This window comes from Dama dama, chromosome 14 (assembly GCF_033118175.1).
Source record: "Dama dama isolate Ldn47 chromosome 14, ASM3311817v1, whole genome shotgun sequence".
Lineage (NCBI taxonomy): Eukaryota > Metazoa > Chordata > Mammalia > Artiodactyla > Cervidae > Dama > Dama dama.
The window spans coordinates 67,290,153-67,304,923 of NC_083694.1; the positions used below are offsets into that span (position 1 = coordinate 67,290,153).

The 14,771-nt window shown below is 36.3% G+C and overlaps 1 protein-coding gene across 1 annotated transcript in view; it reads right to left on the reverse strand.

Moving 5' to 3' along the window:
* Nucleotides 1-14,771, reverse strand: part of PPP2R5A (protein phosphatase 2 regulatory subunit B'alpha) — a 62,499-nt gene that overhangs the window by 23,788 nt on the left and 23,940 nt on the right. The window contains exons 2-3 of the mRNA XM_061160999.1: nucleotides 14,311-14,507; nucleotides 9,400-9,501 (exon numbers count right to left, since the gene is read on the reverse strand). Coding sequence (XP_061016982.1) covers nucleotides 9,400-9,501; nucleotides 14,311-14,507 — 299 coding nt within the window. The remainder of the gene's footprint in view (nucleotides 1-9,399; nucleotides 9,502-14,310; nucleotides 14,508-14,771) is intronic.

Consider the following 14,771-nt stretch of genomic DNA (forward strand, 5'->3'; position numbering starts at 1 on the left):
AATTTCAGGTAAATTGATTCAAATAGTATTAACAACCAGGACAGAAATTTTAATTAGCAAATTTCCTAAGTGCTACACTATAATTTCATTCATCAGAACAGCGTCAACATTTTACTGTAAAGAAAATATGATGACTAAATAATAACAAATCCTATCAATCAGTTCACTTCATATTTAGCAGGCCATCTGACTGCCAGATTTAAAAATTGTATACCAAATTTAATTACGAGAAATATTTTAAACTATAAACACATATATACAGACCAGAGCCTTTAATCAGAAGATGATGGATGTATAATATTTCTTGTGTGTCTCTGTGAATTTGTCTCAGAGAAAACCCATTTTTAAAAAATCATATTTTGAAAGTTACTCACCATCCCCTAAAATTTAAGAACTACTAGTTTCAGCAAATTTAAGTGAAATTTCAAATCATACCAGTGAAAAACAGAAAGCACACTGTATGTATGGCTGAATTTTTACTGTTAATGCTCAAGAGCATATACAAATATCTTAATGGAAAAACTATTTTTCAAAATTCAAAGACTGAGGAGATTCTTTTGAGATTATCCAACTACATGTGATTAAAAACATGTACAACTTACCAGCTAATAAGAATTTTGTGCTTTTAAAATCTCTGTATTATTACACTTAGTATTGCTAATTTTACACAAACCGTGGCATAAATTTCAGATGAACTGTGTGCAGTGCTACTAAAAAGTAGTTTACCACTTCAGATTTTCTATTCCATAAGCTCTATTGTGCTGATAAAAGTTTTATCAATTTACACTAATCCTAGGATTCCTCTTTCATTCTATTTGGATGTATAAGTGCTGCTGCAGCTGCTGCTAAGTCGCTTCAGTCATGTCCAACTCTGTTCGACCCCATAGACAGCAGTCCACCAGGTTCCTCTGTCCCTGGGATTCTCCAGGCAAGAACACTGAAGTAGGTTACCATTTCCTTCTCCAATGCATGCACGCATGCTAAGTCGTTTCAGTCGTGTCCAACTCTGTGCGACCCCATGGACAGCAGCCCACCAGGCTCCTCTGTCCACAGAATTCTCCAAGCAAGAATACTGGAGTGGGTTGCCATTTCCTTCTCTAATGCATGCATGCATGCTAAGTCGCTTGTCGTGTCCAACTCTATGTGACCCCATGGACAGCAGCCCACCAGGCTCCTCTGTCCATGGAATTCTCCAAGAAAGAATACTGGAGTGGGTTGCCATTTCCTTCTCCGTATAGGTGCTAGACAAATCAAATAAATAAGGAAGCACACTATTGCTTTAAAATGTCCCAAACAGTTTAGAATATAAATTTCTTTCTCTTGTCTTTTATAATAAGATATAAAATGAAATGTCACTAAAAAATTCAAGTCCTTCCAAAATAAAAATCAACAATACAATCTGGGGGAATTCCCTGGTGGTCCGGTGGTTAGGACTTTGTGCTTTCACCGACAAAGGCCTAGGAGGAACTAAGAGCCACATGCAAGCCACATGATGGGGCCAGAAAAACCCCAACCTTCCCCAAACCAAACAGTATAATCTGAAGCAACACTGTGTACCCATATATAAAGCAAGGTTCTTCTCTATCTCCCAGGAACTATGTAGAAAATAGTTGATGTTATCTATCCTATTGTCATTAACAAAGCTATCATTTTTCATTTTATTCAGGATGGACTCTTGCCTCCAATGGTTCAAGCCTGTGGCAGGCATTATAGATAAGCCAATATAACACCCATTCCCTTCCCCCTGTATGTCTCTACTACTGAAACTGGAAAAACTAAATATTCATTCTGTCAGTCTGCCTTTCAACTAGAATAATGGAAAAATGAAAGAGTAAAAAAAAAAAGAGAAATTAAAAACGATTCAACAAAACGAAGAAAGAGATGAGAAAAACAAGATTTCAAGGGAAAGTAAGATATAGAGACAGAAGGACAGAATCAACATGAACAGCAGAAAGAAGAAGAAAAACATGGTAGAATGAAATAAATACTAAAAAGTATTACTGAAGAAAATGTTTCAGAAATAAAAGTGGGTTTTTTACAGTGAAAGAACACCATTCAACTGGGAAAACTGATGTAGAAAAGTCAACACTTACATATAGCTCAATAAAAGCAATTGGCCATTAAAGGAAAAATATCTTTTGGGCATCCAAGCAAAACCACTAAGAATATGAAAAGAAAAAACAAATCAGACTGAAATCAGAAGAGAACGGAATATTTAAGGTACTTAAAGAAATTAAGGAAAGAAGCTGAACCAAGGATTTTATACCAATTCAAGCTGATCTTTAAATGTGAAGGCTACAGACAAACTGCTACGAAACATGCAAGAACTCAGGAAGTAATGTTCACATGAGACCTTCTACTAAAGAATGAGCTTCAAATTACCAAGAAATGATCAGAGAAATTTTTCATAAGGATTAACAGTAAATATTAAATATATTTGCTGTAGAACTAATGACAAGTGATGGGCATATAGGTATTTACTGTGAGAGTAAAAGTGTATTGCTTTACACTAGAGCTAGAGAGGCAGGAAGTGGAGGAAGAAAAGACTACTTACTAATTTCAATATTGTTCATTCTAGAGAATCAATAAACTAGCTACAAAAGAAGGCACCAAAGGTATTTCTTAAAGGTATCAGCATAAAGGCAACCATTAGCTGGAAAAGATTGAGGGCAGGAGGAGGAGGAGACAACAGAGGATGAGATGGTTGGATGGCATCACTGACACAATGGACATGGGTTTGGGTGGACCCAGGAGTTGGTGACAGATAGGGAGGCCTGGCGTACTGTGGTTCATGGGGTCTCAAAGAGTTGTACACAACTGAGCAACTGAACTGAACTGATATATATACTTCTTTCTTAATATCAAAAGTGTATCTTTTTAAAAATGGGGGGAATGCAAAGAAACCAGATACTAGAGTTAAAAAAAAATTGTGCTATGTTTTGTGCACGTGTTATCACATTCAATTTTTATACAACCCTGTTTTATGCCAGCTTTGTAAAGGAGGATGCAGAGAAATTTAGCAGCTTAATTAAGATCATTTCCATAGGAAAGTTATTGAAACTGAGATGTGAGTAGATGTCTGTCACCAGAATCATTTCCACTTCACCATACTTTGTAATAATAATTTTCTTATATCTTGTTAGAATTGTATATATAAATTTCTGTACCATTTAACTAAGGCACATCTGTACCTGTATAATTATACCTTTAAAAAGTCATTTATGAGGGCTAAAAAAAAAAGTGACAGCTAGTGGGAGACCTTATTTATTGGTGTTAAATGAAGCTAAAAAGGTATGAATTAAAACTTCATAGGAATTTGTATATGTCTGTCTTGGACCGTAGATGGACTCTAGGGGAGGCAGTAAAGCTTTTAATAATGTAGGACAAAGACACTGGAGCAATATTTCACTATAAACCTTATCCTACCACTTACTTTTTGTATAATCTTGGGCAGGATTCTGAGTCTATTTTAGCTTAATCTCAAGCTTATCCATAAAATATGAAAAATATCTACTTTTTATAGTGTTATTACACAGCCCGCTCCAGTATTCTTGTCTGAAAAATCCCATGGACAGAGGAGACTGGCGGGCTATAGTCCATGGGGTTGCAAAGAGTTGGACACGACTGAGCATACACACACAGACATACATAATTTAATTAGCTAAGCACGATCAGCAAGCCATCTGATAAACCAATATTATTGGTCGTATGTAGGCAAATACATTCAATTCTCTAGAACAACATTTCATTGTGCTTGCCTGCAGATTTTAGGTCACTATCTTAAAAATACACAAATCATCCTTTCAGAATGGCTATCATCAAAAAGACCACAAACAACAAATGTTGGTGAGGATATGGGAAAAAAAAGGAAGACTTGTGCACTACTGGTGGAAATGTAAACTGATGAAGTCACTGTGCAGAATAATACAGAGGTTCCTCAAAACACTAAAAACAGAATTACCATAAGACCCAGCAATTTCACCCCTAGGCATATATCCAAAGAAAACAAAAACACTAATTAGAAAAGATACATGCATCCCAGTATTCACAGCAGCAGTTTTAAAATAGGCAAGATATGGAAGCAACCTAAGTATCCATCAACAGATCAACAAATAAAAAAGATACAGTATATATATATATACACAAGGGAATACTACTCAGCTATAAAAAGAATGAAATTTTGCCATTTGCAACAACATGGATGAAACTGGAGGGTATTATGCTAAGTGAAGTAAGTGAGAGAAAGACAAATATGGTATCAATTAAGCATGAAATCTAAAAAATGTAACAAAAAAGCAGCAGACTCACAGATATAAAGAACAAACGGGTGGTTACACTAGGGACAGGAAAGTAGGAAGAGGTAAGAAAGGGGTAGGGGATTACAAGGTACAAACAACTATTTATAATGTAAATAAGCTACAAGAATATATTATATAGCACAGGAAATATAGCCAATATTTTACAACTACAAATGGAGTATAATTTATAAAAATACCAAATCACTATTTATACACCTGGAACTAATACAATATTGTAAATCAACTATACCCCAATAAAAAATATTAAAGTCATTATAGTTGAAGCATTAGGCAAGAGTTCCTTTTACTTTCTCCCTCAGAGCTTTGCTTATTTTAAAAGAAAATATCTGTAACCTGAAGGCATAATATGGGTCTTCTCAGAGCATTTTAATTAGACAATCTGGAGAACAAAAATAAAACCTAATGTATACAATAAAAAAGCCAATAATCATAAAGACTAGCCATATAAGAACATGTGCAAAGAAACTCTGTAAGGGCTTCCCAGGCAGCACAGTGGGTAAAGAATCCACCTGCCAATGCAGGAGACATGGATTTGATCCCTGGGTTGGGAAGATCCCCTAGAGAAGGAAACGGCAACCCACTCCAGTGTTCTTGCCAAAAAATTCCACGGACAAAGAAGCCTGGGGGGCTACAGTCCATGGGGTTGCAAAGAGTTGGACATGACTGAGCAACTGAGCGTGCGCACACACACACACACACACACCCATGCAGAAGAAACCCTAAACACACATAAGTATATTTCATAGCTATAATGGAACCTTTGTAACAGTTCTTAAATACAGCATAAGAGTTACAATATGTTCTGCTCTGAATCTTATCTAAAGAGCCCTAGTTATTTAAGTATTAAGTGTGGTAGCGCCAATGTTATTCAGTTAACTGAGTGAACCTTAGATGACCTTTTATTAAAGCCACGTATTTGAGGGGAATGTTTGAATAAAGAAGTTAGGGCTAGAAACAATTAGCTGAAGAGGGTTTAATGGAAGAATTGGTCCTACTTAAATAGTAAGTTTTTATTAGCAGTTTTCCAATAATTATGAGGAGTGAGTTGTCACACAATGGCATTAAGGCAGGAAGACTATCCCTTCCCTCAGTCTCAACTAAAAAGATGTGCTTCAGAGAGGACTTCTGCAATGGCAGAGTGAGGACTTCAGTAAAGTTGCTTTCCCACACACACACACAAAAAACCAATGAAAAACACTGAGCTGGCAGAGAGACAGGTCAATAGAGATTATCTAGTTTGAAGTGCGAAAAGAAAGACTGAACACAAAATGAACAGAGTTTCAAAGACCTGTGGGAAACCATCAATCACACCAACATACTACACATAATGGGAGTCTCAGGAAAGGAGAAGGAGGAAGAAATAATAGTTGAAGAAATGGCTAAAAACAATTCAAATTTGATGAAAAGTATTAATTTATACAATGAACTCAACTGGGGCTCAGTGGCGCTCCAACTACAATCAAGTCAGAGAGATCCATATCTAGAGATATCATAATCAAACTGACAAAAGTTAAAGACAAACGGAAAATTTTCAAAGCAGCAAGGGATAATGTATCACATACATCAGATCCCAATAAGATTAATAACTGACTTGGACAGAAAACCATAAGATACCTGAGGATCAATGGTAGGACACCTTTAAAGTGTTGAGGGGAAAAGGCAGTTAGCCAAGAATTCTATATTCAGCCAAACTGTCCTTCAAAAATGAAGGAAAAATTAAGATATTCCCAGATTAATAGACCTGCCTTACAAGAAATATTAAAGGGAATCCTTCAGGCTGAGCCGAAAGGACACCATATGTAACTTGAATTCATAGGAAGAAAGAAAGAGCATGGGTAAAGGTAACTACATAGGTAAGTATCAAAGAATGTAAATGTACTTTTATTTATAACTCTTTCATTTTGTTTTACAAGACAACCACATAAAGCAATAATTACAAAACTGGGTTGATGGATGTACAATGTACAGGCATACTTCGGAGATATTGTAGGTTTGGTTCCAGGCCACCATAATAAAGTGAATTTTGCACTAAAGCAGTCATATGAATTTTTCTGGTTTCCCAATGTATATAAAAGTTATGTTTATATTACAGTCTATTAAATATGCAATCACATTATGTTTTATAAAAACAATGTACATGCCTTAATTTAAATATACTTTATTGCTAAAAATGCTAGCCATCATCTGAGTCTTCAGCAGGTTGTAATCCTTTTGCAATAATAACATCAAAGATCATTGATCACAGATCATCATAAAAATATAACAATGTAAAGGCTGGAAATATTACAAGAATTATCAAAATGTCACCCTGAGACATGAAGTAAGAAAATGGTGCTGGTAGACATGCTTGACACAAGGTTGCCACAAACCTTCAATTTGTAAAAAAATGCAATATCTGCAAAGCTCAATAAAATGCCTGCATAAAGATCCAATTTGTATGACAATACCAGCACAGAAGAAGGGGGAGGGAATGGAGGTATACTGGACCAAAGTTTTGTATGCTACTACTATTCAACCAAACTAGTTCGTTTTAAAGTGTAATCCCTAGGGTAAGTACTAAGAAAATATCTCAAAAAAGTATAGTTAAAGAAACAAGGGAATTAAAATGGTACTCCAGAAAATCCGTTATTTAATACAAAAGCCAATAATGGAGGGGTAGAAGAATGAGAAAGACATAAGACATAGAACAGCAAAATGTTGTTTAGTCGCTAGATTGTGTTCGACTCTGTGACCCCATGGAGCCTGCCAGGCCCCTCTGTCCATAGGATTTCCCAGGCAAGAATAATGGAATGGGTTGCCATTTCCTTCTCCAGGGGTTCTTTCCAACCCAAGGATAGAACCCACATCTCCTGTATTGCAGGCTGATTCTTTACCACTGAGCGACCAGGGAAGGCTGAAACAGCAAACGAACGTTAAGTTCTACCTTGCCAGCAATTATGTTAAATATAAATGGATTAAACATCAATCAAAAGCAGAGACTGTCAGAACTGATTAAAAAAAACCACAGGTTTCAACCACATGCTGTTTACAAGAGACACTATTTACTTAGCCACACTGTGTGGCTTGCAGGATCTTTGTTCCCTGACCATGGATTGAAGCTAGGCCCTCAGCAGTGAAACTGAAAAGTCCTAACCATTGGACCAACAAAGAATTCCCAAGAGACACAATTTAGATTAAAAGAAACAAATAGATAAGAAGTAAATGTACAGAAAAGATATATCATGCAAACAGTAACCAAAAGAGAGTTAGACAGTGGCTGTAAAATACTATATAAATATAGTATTTATATAGTGGCTATAAATTTATGTAGTATTTATATATATATAAATTTATATAGTATGTATATAAATATAGTATTTAAATACAGATTGCAGAATACTATATCAGACAAAATGAATTTTAACACAAAAACTATAAAATGATTATAAACATAATTTATAAGACCCCAAAATACATGAATCAAAAACTGACGTAACAGAAGAGAGAAACAGACAATTCAACTGTAACAGTAGGAAATTTCAATATTTCATTTCCAATAGTGGAGAGAACTAGACAGAAGATCAACAAGGAAATTGAAAACTTAAACAACCAACTAGATCTAAGAGATTTCAACACAACACTCCATCCAATAACAATAGTATACACATTCTTCTCAAGCACACATGAAACATTCTCCATGATAAACTATATGCTAGGCCCAATACATTTAAAAGGATTGAAAATTTCAAAGTATATTCACCAACCACAATGGAATAAAATTATAAATCAATAACAGAAAGAAATACAGGAGCCACAAATATGTAGAAATTAAGGTGAAAGTCGCTCAGTCATGTCCGACTCTTTGTGACCCCTTGGACTATACAGTTCATGGAATTCTCCAGGCCAGAATACTAGAGTGGGTAGCTTTTCCCTTCTCTAGGGGATCTTCCTAACCCAGGTATCAAACCCAGGTCTCTGGCATGGCAGGGGGACTCTTTACCAGCTGAGCCATCAAGGAAGCCCAAGAATACTGGAGTGGGTAGCCTATCCCTTCTCCAGTGGATCTTCCTGACCCAGGAACTGAACCAGGGTCTCCTGCACTGCAGGCAGATTCTTTACCAGCTGAGCTACTAGGGAAGTCAGTCGTACCTGACTCTTTGCGACCCAATGGACGACAGTCCATGGAATTCTCCAGGCCAGAATACTGGAGTAGGTAGCCTTCCCTTCTCCAAGGGATCTTCCCAATCAAGGGATGGAACCCAGGTCTCCTGCCTTGCAGGAAGACTCTTTACAAGCTGAGCCACAAGGGAAGCCCAGAAACTAAACACATTCCTAAATAACTAATGGGCCAAATAAGTCACAGAGGAAATAGAAAACATTTTGAAATGAATGAAAATAAAAACACAACATGTCAAAACTTATAGGAAACACATTAAACAAAAACTTACACATTCATACCAGTTCTAAGTCACAACAGCCAAAAAGTAGAAACCACCTAACTGTTCATCTATTGATTAATGGATAAATGTGGTATGTCCACACAATGGAATATTATTCAGCTATTAAAAGTAATGACATATTGATACATGGTACAATATTGATGAACCCTGAAAATATTATGTTAAGCATATAAGGTCACATATTATGAGTCCATATATATTAAATATCCAGGATAGGCAAATCCACAGACACAGAGAGTAGATTAATAGCTGCCAGTGGCTGGGAGGTAGGGAGTGGGTAAAGAATGGGAACTGACTGTTAATGACAAGGGTGTTTCCATATGGGGTGATGAAAAGACTGTGAATGATGAAAAGGTAATGAAAAAGTGGCTATTACACTAGATAACAGTGATAACTGCATAGCATTATGAATGTATTTAATGCTATGGAATATACTTTAAAACAGTTTAAAAGGTAAATGTTAAGTGTAATTTACAGTAAAAAAAAAAAATGAAAAGCAGTACTTTCGGAAAAGGAAATGTTAACAAAATGTATTAAAAATCTAGTACTTTAAATAGACACTCAAATCTAAAACAGAGTTCCATGATTTCAGAAGAACAGCATAAATGTAAAAATTGTCAACATAAAATTATGTTCCATACTTGTATGTGAGGCCAAGAGGCCTCAAGTGTGGGTTCATCCTCTTCTGGATCAAAATCCGGATTATCACTTGGAGGAAGAGTTCGGAAGATGTTAGCACTGATCTGTAAGGAAAAATACATTTAGACTTCTATTCTGTTGTTCAGTTAAATTTAAAAATGCAAAATGAAATATTTTAAAGATAACCTTAAGAAAAAAGTTGTAACTGTAAGTTTAACTGAAAACCTATAAACCTCTTCAAGATATGAAGGCAGCCATTTCTTTCTTTTCTCTACCCCATAACTCTGATCTCTACAGACATCAAATTTCATACAGACTACCTCCAGATTCTGCTTCCTTAAATTACTAATTTTTGTTTTTCAAAGTTCTGCTTTAAAAAAAAAAGTGGAGGGGAGGAAATTGGGGGAGGGGAGCATAAAGTTCCTAACTCTCCCTATCGCTAACTTATTCATCTTTCCACAATTTCTCCTATACTTTAACCCAGACTTTTACTTACCTTATAACTCAAAAGAGTTTGGTAAATATCTCTATTCTTTTTTTTTTTTAATATCTCTATTCTTATACACATTCCACATTTTATAAAGAGGAGGAAGATGGGGGTATAACATTTTCACAGCCATTACAGACATAGTTAATAATACCCCATGATGCTTTGATTTAGATGATTTGATTTCATTTACTCTGAGCCTTTTAAAAAATACTAATCTCTGTGAAATAAGGGTATGCTTTGAAACTCTTCATTTTAGATTATAACTCATCTCTCACATTTTCTTAGTACCAAAGTACGCTACAATCCTTCTCTAGTAAAGAATAGATTATGAGCCCAACTCAAAATTCTCTGAAGAATGATGAACAGACTGATAGACCAAATGGTTCAGTAAACACGTAAAGCCCTAACACTTGAGGCATCAGTCATTTAAGATAAATTATTCGGGGACTAGGATGAGACAAGTGTTGTTTGGTGGTGTAAGCAAATTCACAATGATTCTTATGAAGTGGCATCTTCAGTTCAGTTCAGTTCAGTCGCTCAGTCATGTCTGACTCTTTGCGAACCCATGAACCGCAGCACACCAGGCCTCCCTGTCCATCACCAACTCCCGGAGTCCACCCAAACCCATGTCCATTGAGTTGGTGATGCCAACCAACCACCTCATCCTCTGTCGTCCCCTTCTCACGCCCTCAATCATTCCCAGCATCAGAGTCTTTTCCAATGAGTCAGCTCTTTGCATCAGGTGGCCAAAGTATTGGAGTTTCAGCTTCAAAATCAGTCCTACAAATGAACACCCAGGACTGATCTCCTTTAGGATGGACTGGTTGGATCTCCTTGCAGTCCAAGGGACTCTCAAGAGTCTTCTCCAACACCACAGTTCAAAACCATCAATTCTTCGGTGCTCAGTTTTCTTTATAGTCCAACTCTCACATCCATACATGACCACTGGAAAAACCATAGCCTTAACTAGACAGACCTTTGTTGACAAAGTAATGTCTCTGCTTTTTAATATGCTGTCTAGGTTGGTCATAACTTTCCTTCCAAGGAGTATGCATCTTTTAATTTCATGACTGTAATCACCATCTGCAGTGATTTTGGAGCCCAGAAAAATAAAGTCATCTATGGTATGCCAAATAACTGTTAACCGTCAATTACTTTAACTATAAGGGGCTTCCCCAGTGGCTCAGCAGCAAAGAATATGCCTGCAAAGCATATTCACATGGAGACACACGGGATGTGGGTTCTATCTCTGGGTTGGGAAGATACCCTGGAGTGGGGCATGGAAACCATTCCAGTATTCTTGCCTGGAGAATCCCATGGGTAGAGGAGCCTGGCAGGCTACAGTCCACAGGGTTGCAAAGAGTTGGACACAACTAAACTGACTTAGCATGCACACACACACAACCATAAGACTTAGAAAGTAAAAATCTAAAATTTGATTTTCTAAAACTCAAAACCTGTATATGGGGAAGAGCTAATAGACAATTTAATAAATATCAATTTCACAACAAGTGGCAGAAAGTCATAGCTAGAACTCAAAAAGGAATACATCCCAAAGGGCATAATTTGCCTTTGAAATCATACATTATTGTTTGTAGTAAAAGAAAAAGTAAACCTTGTAGCTTAACTGTGTATTGCAATAAAATTAACTGTGTATTGCAAATACACCAAAAAGCTTTAAACAACTGAGTGAGTAGGCTTCTTAACTAGAAATGAAGTACCCAGAAGTTAAAAGAAATTTTTTTAAAAGACAAAAAAAAAAAAAAAAAAAAACACACACACACCTCTACGCTTGAGAAAACAAATTAAATCCCAGAATTTATTAACATATGGCAAATTACAGAATAATTTGACTCAAATATGTGAGTATAGTTTATTTTGTTGTTGTTCAGTAGCTAAGTCGTGTCTGACTCTTTGCAACCCCATGGAATGCAACACACCAGGCTTCTCTGTCCATCTCCTGGAGCTTGCTCAAACTCATGTCCATTAGTGATGCCATCCAACCACCTCATCCTCTGTCACCCCTTTCTTCTTGTCCTTAATCTTTCCCAGGATCAGGGTCTCTTCCAATGAGTCAGCTCTTTGCATCAGGTGGCCAAAGTATTGGAGCTTCAGCATTCCAATGAATATTCAGGGCTGATTTCCTATAGCATTGACTGGTTTGATCTCTGTGCCGTCCAAGGGAACACATGAACACCCATGGCTGACTCATGTCAATGTACTGTAAAAACCACTACAGTATTGTAAAGTAATTAGCCTCCAATTAAAATAAATAAATAAATAAATAAAGAGTCTCCTCCAACACCACAGTTCAAAAGCATCAATTTTTTGACACTCAGCACTTTTTATGGTCCAACTCTCACATCCATACATGACTACTGGAAAAACCATAGCTTTGACTAGACGAACGTTTGTTGGCAAAGTAATGTGTCTGCTTTTCAACATGCTGTCTAGGTAGGTCATAGTTTTTCTTCCAAAGAGCAAGCATCCTTCAATTTCAGGCTGCAGTCACCATTTGCAGTGATATTGGAACCCAAGAAAATAAAGTCTGTCACTGTTTGCATTGTTTCCCCATCTATTTGCCATGAAGTGATATGAGCAGATGCCATGATCTTAGTTTTTTGAATGTTGAGTTTTAAGCCAGCTTTTTCACTTTCCTCTTTTACCTTCATCAAGAGGCTCATTAGTTGCTCTTCACTTTCTGCCATTAAAGTCATATTATCTGCATATCTGAAATTGTTGATTTTTCTCTCCGCAATCTTGCTTCCAGCTTGTGATTCATCTAGCCCAGCATTTCATGTGAAGTACTTTGCATGTAAGTTAAATAAGCAGGGGGACAACATACAGCCTTGATGTACTCCTTTCCCAATTTTGAACCAGTCTGTTGTTCCATATCCAGTTCTAACAACTGCTTCTTGACCTGCATACGGGTTTCTCTGGAGGTGGGTAATATGGTCTGGGATTCCCATTTCATTAAGAATATTCCACAGTTTGTTGTGATTCACGTAGTCAAAGGCTTTAGCACAGTCAATGAAGCAGTAGATTATTTTTGGAATTCCCTTCCTTTTTCTATGACCCAGCATATGCTGGCGAAACACCCTCTTCCAACAATGTAAGAGATGACTCTACACATTGACATTACCAGATGGCCAGTATTGAAATCAGACTGCTTATATTCTTTGCAGCCGAAGACAGAGAAGTTCTATATGGTCAGCAAAAACAAGATTTGGACCTGACTGTGGCTCAGATCTTCAGCTCCTTATTGCAAAATTTAGGCTCAAATTGAACAAAGTAGGGAAAACCACTAGGCCATTCAAGTATGACCTAAATCAAATCCCTTGTGATTATACAGTAGCAGTAATGAATAGATGCAAGGGACTAGATCTGGTAGAAAGACTACCCAAAGAACTATGGATGAAGTTTGTAACACTGTACAGGAGATGATAACCAAAACCATCCCCAAGAAAAAGAAATGCCAGAAGGCAAAGTGGTTGTCTGAGGAGGCCTAACAAATAGCTGAGAAAAGAAGAGAAGCAAAAGGCAACGGAGAAAAGGAAAGATATACCCAACTGAATGCAGAGTTCCAGAGAATAGCAAGTAGAGATAAGAAAGCCTTCTTAAGCGACCAATGCAAAGAGTATACTTTAGTTTAGATCATACTTGCTATAACCTTCTGTGTGTTAGTAGCTCAGTCATGTCTGACTCTTTTGAAACCTTTTATAACCAACACAAGTTTAAACTGTGTGCCTGGTGACTCTAATTATTCCAAATGAATTTTTTATATTTTGTTATGCACTAAAATACAAAAATCATATGTCCTAAACAAATTTCTACAGTTTGAAGAATATGGTTAAATAATTCATAAATAGTACCCTAAACAATCCTTTTTCAATACTTTTTTTTTTCACATCAGATATTTCAAATGTTTGTTTATATCATTTAACTTAAGGGTCCTGAGTTTTGATTACAATTCAGTGCTATAGAATCTACATGTATGATATCAAAATGTCCTAAATAAGAGTGGTTTAGATTTGACTCCCTTATCTACTTCTGAGATATGGAGAGCCCCATATTTTTTCACTAGTCTTTTCTTCCCCCTTTAGATCTTCTTTCTCCATTCAGCTGCATGACATTAATTACCAACCCATATAATCTTGAGCTTACATCTTTCTCCTAAGCTCTATATCCACACTCTCCAATGTGGTAGCCACCAGTCACTGTGGCTACTGAATTCCCAAACTATTATAAAGCAATGACAGCATCACTGGAATGTATCTTTCAAATGGATTATTTTAAAAAACATTCTTTTGAGTACATAAACTATCGTACATTTATTAAAAATCAATCTCATGAAATTATAATTACACCTCAGATCTTACTTGAATTTATATAAATCTGAGGAACTTAAAGTCTAGAAGCTTACCATTTTTACTATATCAGAATACGCTGATTCAACAATTACACCACGATTAGTTGAAACATACTCAACCAGTTCATTCAATGTTGCTCTTTTAATTTCTTTGCTCTTCAAGTCTGAAACAGAGTCCATGAAATCAAACAGTATGCAACACTGCTGCAACTTCTGACAGAAAAGCTCTTGCTGTTCATTTGAGGTGGCATCTATAAATAAAAATAAAGAGAAACTTAGAAATGACCTACTCAGAAGTTACCTTCATATGTTTACTATTCTGTAGAAGCTATTGACATACATAAAGTAAAATTTCTCTCAAAAGCCTACTGAGAAATTTACCATATAATCCCATTATTCATGCCAGGAATAAAATTTTATGTTCCTCCTCTCTCACTACCCATAATAAATCATTAAATATTATTGATTCCATTTTTTTATCTGGAATCTGTCCTCTTCTTGTCACTCCCTCTGCC